The sequence below is a fragment of the Leptodactylus fuscus genome, chromosome 1 (assembly GCF_031893055.1).
Source record: "Leptodactylus fuscus isolate aLepFus1 chromosome 1, aLepFus1.hap2, whole genome shotgun sequence".
Lineage (NCBI taxonomy): Eukaryota > Metazoa > Chordata > Amphibia > Anura > Leptodactylidae > Leptodactylus > Leptodactylus fuscus.
The window spans coordinates 131,477,275-131,486,669 of NC_134265.1; the positions used below are offsets into that span (position 1 = coordinate 131,477,275).

The following is a 9,395-nucleotide window of genomic DNA, read 5'->3' on the forward strand; positions in this document are numbered from 1 at the left end:
TTTAGACACACTACTTTCACACCCATCCTTATGAAACCATCTTTCAAACCAGCCTATTACTACCCCATCTCACTACTCCCATTTGCCTCAAAACTCCTTGCGCTCTCCTGTGACATCACGCGTCCAATCACAGGCCTCAGCAGTTATATGAGCATGCTGAGCAACAGCCATAGCCTCCTTCATCTTCTCCCACTTTTTCAAGCTCAGTATGGAGAAACTTCCCCCCTCCTCTCACAGCCCCCCTACCTGATCCATCTATCAAAGTTAATGGTGCCACATTTACCCCAGCCCCACAGTTCCATTGCCAGGGGTAAACTTTGAGTCTACCCTACCCTTCAAGCCTCACACACAAGCCCTCAACACCTCCTATTGCCTCCAACTCAAGAACATTCCTTGACTCATTGACATAATATAATATAATAATAAAAACTCACACGCAGCTTTAAAATGTATTATTTATTGAAAGAAAGGAAAATTTAACATTCAATGTGATGCATATAATTCATGAATTAATTGTAATGAAATAAACCTACATATAGAAACCATATACATTATATATATATATATATATATATATATATATATATATATATATATATAGTAAAAGCAGACATTTTATCAAACGTATTATTTTGTACTTTACATATAGCAATTGGTAACTGTTTTTCCTTTTTATATGTTCATACAATGTATTCTCTTCTCCATAAAGTTTGCATTTGGTTATACTTCTCATAAATGATTATATAGTATATTTACTTTGTACCTTAGTGATAGAATTTCACACACTTCAATAATTTATTTATTCATTTATTTAGTTCTTCGCCCCCACAATTTCTTCATGGATGTCTTGACCTCCTTGTTCCGTAAGGTGTAAATAACTGGATTCAGCATTGGTGCTATGACTGTATAGAATACAATGACCACTTGATCAGATTGAAAAGTCTTGGAAGGTCTCATGTAAATGAAGACACAAGGTCCAAAAAAAAAGGTTACCACTAAGAGGTGGGAAGCACAGGTTGAAAAGGCTTTGAGCCGTCCTTCCATTGTTCGTATTCTAAAGATAGCCTTAGCAATGCCAACATATGAAATCAAGACAGACAAAAAACATCCCAGGGATACAATCCCACTATTAGCCACTATCATAGCGTCAATCATAGTTGTATCAGTGCATGCCAGCCTGATCAGTGGGGGGATGTCACAAAAAAAACTTTTAATTTCATTAGGGCCACAGAATGGCAAACCCATTGTGAGTGTTGTTTGGATGTTGGAGTGAACAAAGCCAATAGCCCAGGTGGCAGCTACCATCCATAAACAAAGCTTTTTATTCATTATGGTGGAATATTGTAAGGGTTTGCATATAGCTACATAGCGATCGTACGCCATAGCTGTAAAAAGAAAACATTCTGCACAGGCAAAGAAGTGGAAAAAATAAAGTTGAGCAATGCAGCCATTGAATGAAATAGTTTTTCTATCAGAAAGGAAATCGAGCAACATTTTCGGCACAGTTACACTGGAATAGCAGAGGTCGATGAAAGAGAGTTTGCCAAGAAAAAAGTACATTGGATTATGGAGACGGTAATCTGCTTTGATGGTCAACATGATCAAAATGTTCCCACACAGAAGCAAGATATAAACCAGCAGAAAGATGGAAAAGATAAAGTACTGGACACTGGGATTAAAATTAAAAACCACAAAAACAAATTCTGTTACTTCTGTTACATTACATGTCTTAGTCGCAGATCTTAAGAGACTGGATTTCTGCATATTTACCTTATAATGCGATATGTTATAAAATGTGCTCATTGTCCTAAAGGGTTGTGAAGTGCTGTCCCATATAAATGAAGAAAATATTGCATTATAATGTTAGCATGTCCCGTACATGTCCATCAAAAATAATCTGGTAGACTCGACTAATAGCTATAGGAAAAGGAAAATAGAGGAAAGTGATATAGTATTAAAAAATACATGCATGAAATATATCCAAAAGTAAATAGAAAACATAATACTGTATATAAACCTTTAAAACAAAATGTGTATATCAACGGATGTTACATTTTGCCTGTTTTACTTTTTAGTGTTTCCTTGCTTCTTCTGTGTATTTTTTAAAAAAAAATTAAACAATAAAAACAATGGTCATGTCATGAAAATGCCACAGATCTAAAAATGTTTAAAATAAAAAAAATAATTGCCAAGCAAAACACAAAAACCAACAAAGGAATATTGGAATTATTCTACACATTATCTTACAACGCCAAGCATGAATACATCGAAGTAAATGTTATTATTGCAGCTTCTTTTAGCTTTTTGACTTCTGAAAATCTTTAAGTTACATTTTTATGATACAGGGAAACACTGTTTATATGGCACTAAAGCAGCGCCCTACACCGACAACCTGCAATCTGCCTATCTTTTATTATAGTTTGTACCCATGTGTATGAATATAGTTAGACTAAAGGAAAACCTACCACATTTAGTAATAGAAATAAGGGAGCTATGAACCTACATAATATTGAGATCAATTTTAAATATCTTGTATTTCAGTAACTGGGACTGATATTTTTTTCTGTATTCACTTGTCGGCTTTAAAGGGAGCCTGTCAGCATGGACATAAGTTATAATCCAATCATATAGATATGTAGGAAAGTACATGCTGTTGGAGCAATTTAGCACAATAAGAAGATACCAATTGAATCGAGGAAGGAACTACTGCTCCATAACTGTCATGAAAAACCAGGTTACATGTTATGGAGGGGGTGCTTTCTTGCAGGAAAGATTGTCATTAGAGATGAGCAAGTACTATTCGAAACGGCAGTTCCAGTAGGAATGAATGGACGCAGTCGGGGCAGGTGTCCAACCGCTTAACCCCCTGCGCGCCGGCCACTCCCAATCATTCCTATGGGAGCATGCTATTCGGAACTGCCGTACTCTCTCATCTCTAATTGTCATACTTCACATAATAGACGGACATATTGAAAAGACAGCCAGGAAGTTAAAGCTTGGGTGCAAAAAGATCTTACAATGGCCATCAGAAAGCAATGATCACTACACGGTAGTATGGTGACTCAGTGGTTAGCCTTGCAGTGCTGAAGTCCTGGGTTCAAATCCTGCCAAGGACAACATCTGCAAGGAATTTGTATGTTCTCCCCGTGTTTGCGTGGATTTCCTCATACATACTGATAGAGAAAAATGTACTCTTTGACCCTATATGGGGCTCAATATCTACAAAAAATGTAATGATCTCAAATCATCTAAAATTCTACTCCAGTTCTATTGAGAAGAATTGAACACATCAATTAAGGGGGCATTCACACGGAGTAACACCAGGCGTGTATCACAGCCGTACACGTCGGCGTTACGGCAGACTGCCGAACACTTCCCATTCACTTCAATGGGAGCCCTCGTAAATGCCTCTGTTACGAGCGCTCCCATTGAAGTGAATGGGAAGTGTTCGGCAGTCTGCCGTAACGCCGGCATGTATGGCTGTGATACACGCCCGGTGTTACTCCGTGTGAATGCCCCCTTATTGTGAGAAGCTTGAGGAAAAAATAACCAAATCGTTTGACCTAAACTAGACTAAATGCAATGTTACCTACTAATAACCATCTGTAACTTCCGAGCCTCTGGGAATATGATGAAAGAAATAAAAGCTGGGGAAAAAATGATTGTCCCTAGTATCATTGTGGCATTTATTATTCTTAAATATAGTTGTGATCATAGAGAGGGAATGCATACTTTAAAGAAGGTGGCTAAGGGCTCGATCACATCTGCGCCCGATCTCCGTCTGTCAGACAGTGTCCGGCCGTGAGCGCCAGGAAACGTTTTGTGCTCTCCGCGGTGAAACCGTTTTTTTGTAACCAGACACAAGTCCTGCATGTCCGACTTTGTGTCCGGTTAAAAAAAAGCTCACCGGCGCTCACGGCCAGACACTTTCCAAACCCATTCAAATGAATGGGTTTGAAAAATGAATGTAGGTTTCCGTCTACTGTCCAGTTTCGGGCAGGAAACGGAAACCAGCAAATCGGAGGCCGGGACGCAGATGTGAACCCGGCGTAAGGTGTATGTAAACTTATGAAAGTACTGCATATTAACAATAGCTGTATAGTGAAATATAGTTATGATAATACAAAGATGAGAAGGAGAGAAAGGTAATTGTATAACGCATAGAATAAATCTAGTTTTCTGTTCATAATAAAGTCCCAGAGCTTCTCATACAAGTCCTGGTTTCTGTCTTACCTATTCTGGTCCATGTAATAGAGAAGTTAGATGTATTCTGCTTGGATGTAATCAGCTCTCCTGACGTTCACCTCCATCTTCCTAAGCGACTTCAGTACAGAAACCAACGACAGTTTTATTAGTAAGACAAGCCCTTTGGGGAATATAATTCCTGGAAATGAAATTATTTCTGCTGATTAATGTTCATAGCAGATGCCAAGATTCTTGTTATTTTTAGCACTCTTTACTTTAGCTCTTCCCTCTCGAGAACCTTAGAGTTTAGCTTTTAATTCATAGTTTAGAATGTTTCAGAAGTTTTATCAACTTTATTTCCACTACATTACACAAATGTAACTTTTTAATTGGAATATTTTACTATATAGCACACAATCTTGAATTTTTTTAGGTACAATTTAAAAAGTTTTGTGTATTTATTTATATAATTGAGCAGAAAAGCTCAATTATACAGTATATTGGGTAATTGACCATAGTTGTAGTGGTCCACCTGTCCATTGTTCTGGTCCTCCGAGTGTGAATCTAGCTTTACGTCCAAAATAAATTAAAGGAGTGTTAAACGATGATGTCAACGTAAAGTGGAGATATAGTAAATAATATTTGTTAACTAATGTGGGTTACATTTCTATCTTCACTTTTCCGCAGCACCAGCATCCAGTCACTACACAGTGCATGGAGCTAACTGCTTCTGGCCCTATTTTGTGTATAGTATGGATGCCAGAAGCAGCCTTATGTTGCAATCCCCCCAACGATTAGATATTTATGGCCTATCCTAAGGGTTGGTTCATATTAGTGTATGTATTCCATCTGGTTAGAGTCCGCATGGAGACCCCCCAGATGGAATACAATCACAATTGCAAGCGCTGTGTGGTAAAAGCACACAGACCCCATAGACTATAATGGGGTCCGTGTGCTTGCCGTGCACTGCCCACACGAATCATAAAAAACATATTCCTCGAAAAACCCCTTTAAGGTATTTTTAGCCCATGTCCTTACAGAGTTAAGGGGTTAAAGTGTATGTTGGTTTTTAAAGTTGGACACATAGCATTTGGATTAAATATCCAGCCTTATTCAATGTATCAAGACAGCTATATGATAACATTACTCTTCTATCATTAGTTATTGAACAGACAATTCCTGTAATATGTTCTATATAGAGATGAGCGAACACTGTTCGGAACAGCCGTTCCGAACAGCATGCTCACAGCACGCTCCCATAGAAATGAATGGAAGTGGCCAGCACACGGCGGTTTAAGCAGCCGGCCGCCGACAAAGTCTGCGTGCCAGGTGCTTCCATTCATTTCTATGAGAGCGTGCCGTTAGGATCGGCTGATCCAAACAGTGTTCGCTCATCTCTAGTTCTATATATTGAGAACTTCCTGCTTTTTTGTTACAGTACACAGCATATACAATGCATGTCTGTGATCTCTTGCATCTTGTAGTGCTCCTCCTTCTTAGAAGTACAGAAGTGCTTTCTTCATTGTGATCTTCAAGCAGTCTTACCAGAGAACTCAGCTATTGTATGATGATTTGGTTGTTCCCTCTTGTCTTATGCATTGCATTACCAGGTAAGACAACTTCCATCCATATTATAACCGTTTACTTTGTTCTCTTTAACAATCAGTGTCCATTTTCTTGTCTATAGCAGGTATTTGCAGAGCTGACTTTGTAAAACAGTCAACGTTTAAAGAGACTGTACGGGAAGGGGAACATGTCACTCTGGACTGTGAATATGAAACAAAAAGTACATCTCCATATCTGTTTTGGTATGTTCAATATCCTGGAACAAAGCCTCAGAATATTTTGAGGAAAGCAGGATTTAAGGATGAAGATGAGCCAGCCAAGGGAAAGTTTTCAGCAAGACTTGTAGATAAGAAGTTTATTTACTTGCTGATTTCTGATCTAGTCCCATCAGACTCTGGAGTCTATTACTGCGCCGTGAGTGACACAGTGTGTCAGTGCAGGGACACTACTCAGCAAGAAACTCTACAGTTATCCATGGTCCTGAAGGCTCCGACATTTTGGAAAATACCTAGTGAATAATGCACAATAAGAAGGATTACCAAGAACCATGCTATAAATTCCTCATACAGCACAATAAAAATGGTAACTCTCCAACTACACTGTATGGTCAGCCGTTTACCACTCAGCTAACCACATTAATGCCAAAGCTATCCATAAGAATCCATTAAAAACCACATGAAAAAAAGTGTCCATTCAGCATAAATGACATATACCCTACTATACAGTACATTTCTGTTGGAAATATGTCCAGTCATAGAATGGAAGAAACATCCTAACAATAAAATGTTTATATTCTAAAAATTATAAAATTAAAACCCTGGAAAAACAATACAAATATACTGCAACCAAATGATGCACAAACTGCAAACTGCCCGTCTCTTATTAACTGTAGAGAAGAAATGGGATGCACAAACAATCTAATCCCTACAATTCTCCAATATTAATGATGACCTTTCACTAGTATATAAAGTATGAGTAACCTCACCTAGTGATGTTACATATTAACCATCAACTGGAGGAGAAAAGAGATGTGCAAACCATTGACCAAAGTTCTAAGCCCGTCGCGTTTCCCCAAGGTTCAGGACCTGCCACTTTCAGTATTTTTCATACTTGTGGTTTTGAGGGCTATAACATATTTTTCCTTTAGGTTATTCAAATAGTTTTTGCATCTTTTTCACGGATAAATAGGGTTTTATTTTTATGTTGTTTTAGCCATAACTTTTTATTTTACTGCTCTCAGAGTCATATGAGGGCATAATTTTGGTGGGACACATTGTACTTCGTAGTGTTCTAATTTAACATTTTGTACAATGTACTAGGAAGCTGTAAATATATTCAGAATGGGGTAGAATTAGAGAAAAACTGCATTCGTGCAACTTTCTTACAGGCTTTGTTTTTCTGGTGTTCGATTTGCATCCGAAATTACATGTCATCTGTATTTTATAGGTCAGTATGATTAAAGGGGCTCTATCAGCAAAATTTTGCTGTATGAGCCCCACATATGCGTGAATAGCCTTTAAAAAGCCTATTCTGGCACCGGTAATCTTATTTTAAACCCCCCTCCCATTTTAAAATAAAACTATAAAAACATGCATGTAAATCATACCTGAATGTGCATGGTGCACGGTCCGACGTCATCTTCTGGCACGCCTACCTCTTCTTTCTTCCTGCAGCGACGTCCGCTGGTCCTGGCTCTTCCACGCCTTCAGCGTCCTCTTCTTCCGGTGTGATGGCCTCAAATCCCATGCCTGCGTAGTAGTGCTTCCCTCCGGAGCGCTACTGCGCAGGCTTCGGCGCCCAGGATGCTCAGTTCCCCTTACAACTTCACAAGCATACTGCACATGCACAGTACGCTCGCAAACTGATATTGCTAAAAATGGCACCGAAGCCTGCGCAGTAGCGCTCCGGAGGGAAGAAAAAAAATAAACCATGTTCAAACCCTAATCATGAGGGATAGAACTATATAGGTCTTAATTGTCAATGATTGCCAGTAGCATGTGTAGCTTCATATTTCTTCCAATTTTTCAAAAAATTTTTTGTTGATGTACCAAGTGTAAGATGCTAATGCTGTTACAAAATTCCTTAGTATTTGGACAACATAAACCCCCATATTTTCACAGAGGCTGTTCTCTCCAGAGACTATTAAATCACGTTAGTTAAACCAGACCTTTCTGAATCTTTGGTTAACCATACAATGGTTCAGAGAGGTGTAACTAAAGACTCATGAGCTCTGATACTCAGCTCAGCTTGGGCCCCTTAACCAAGTCTACTATGAAGATTTGTTTTCAACATCCTTTGGATGATTCAGTGTCCCACACACTGTAACCATGCCCCTTTATCTGCCCCAATTTTCCCCACAGAACTCTTCCTTAATTATAAGTTACTGACCGAATGTTATTTTTGCCATAAAAGGTTAATTTTTTTCCCTTCTAACAATGAAATCTTTGTATCATAAGTCTTTTCACCCCACTGCAACAGAAGACAGGGTTAATAAATTTGTGATGCACAGACTGTGAACCATAAAAAGGAAATGAAAAAGGAGATCAAAGAAGGTTAAACAGCCTTAGTGGGTGAGGATAATCTGTGGGACTCCATGCCATCTTGACATGGTTACATCTCCGATTGCCTATCGTTACAACAGTGTGTGTCCACTTTCACTTGAGATTAAATTTGGATAAAGACACATGAATCCATTGAATACAATATGCTAGCAAATGCCTTGACCGTCAGCAAATTAGACAACAACCACTGAGTGGCCACATAAAAAGATATCTTGAACTTGCAAACTCATATCATTATAAAAATCTGGTCAATTGTGACGGAGATCTGGAGATATAGAGTGTCATGCAAAAGTTTTATATAGAGCAAAAAAAAAAACAACAAGACAGCGCTCTGAGTGTAGTATTGGGATAATACGTGGTAAAGATGTAAAGAACAATGAAATAACCAGTTGGCCTCTCACCTGATAGGGTTGTGAGTAGAGATGAGCGAACACTGTTCGGATCAGCCGATCCGAACAGCACACACCCATAGAAATGAATGGAAGCACCTGTGACGCCGGCCGGCCGCCGGCAAAGTCAGCATCACAGGTGCTTCCATTCATTTCTATGGGTGCGTGCTGTTTGGATCGGCTGATCCGAACAGTGTTCGCTCATCTCTAGTTGTGAGTAATCACAATCCCTTTTATGGCTTTGTATAGAGTCCAGGTGAGAGTCACACCAAATATTGATATTGTTCATTTGCTTCATTTTGTTTACGTTACATATGTAAACTATTAACACTTCTATTTTTGAAGACATTGATACTTTGCACCATTTTTCCACATACAACTGCCTAAACTTTTGTACAGTGCTGTATATCATAGTTTAGTGGTTATGTATCTAAATTAATTTATTATAGAATTAAATAGAGCACCAAACATGCTGTACCTAAAAAGTTATAGTCCCCAAAGGCAATATGGTAGTGATACAAACTAAATTTCAGAATGTATTGACATACGATATGCATGTAGAAGGCAGTATACTGAGTCACATAGCAATGCCACATTTGGCTCCACCTTCCCCTTGCCAAGTGTTTCCTCTTTGCATCATAGTAGTGCTGAAACAGTGAAGGTGCACAAGTGAAAGAAGGCGTCTGATACCAAG

General features: G+C 38.7%; 1 protein-coding gene across 1 annotated transcript; it reads right to left on the bottom strand.

Annotated features, from left to right (window-relative positions):
- Positions 1–807: 807 nt before the first annotated feature.
- Positions 808–1,803, bottom strand: LOC142205518 (olfactory receptor 4E2-like). Its single transcript, XM_075276540.1, has one exon. The coding sequence runs from the start codon at positions 1,801–1,803 to the stop codon at positions 808–810; it is 996 nt and encodes a 331-aa protein (XP_075132641.1).
- Between the last annotated feature and the right edge of the window lie 7,592 nt (positions 1,804–9,395).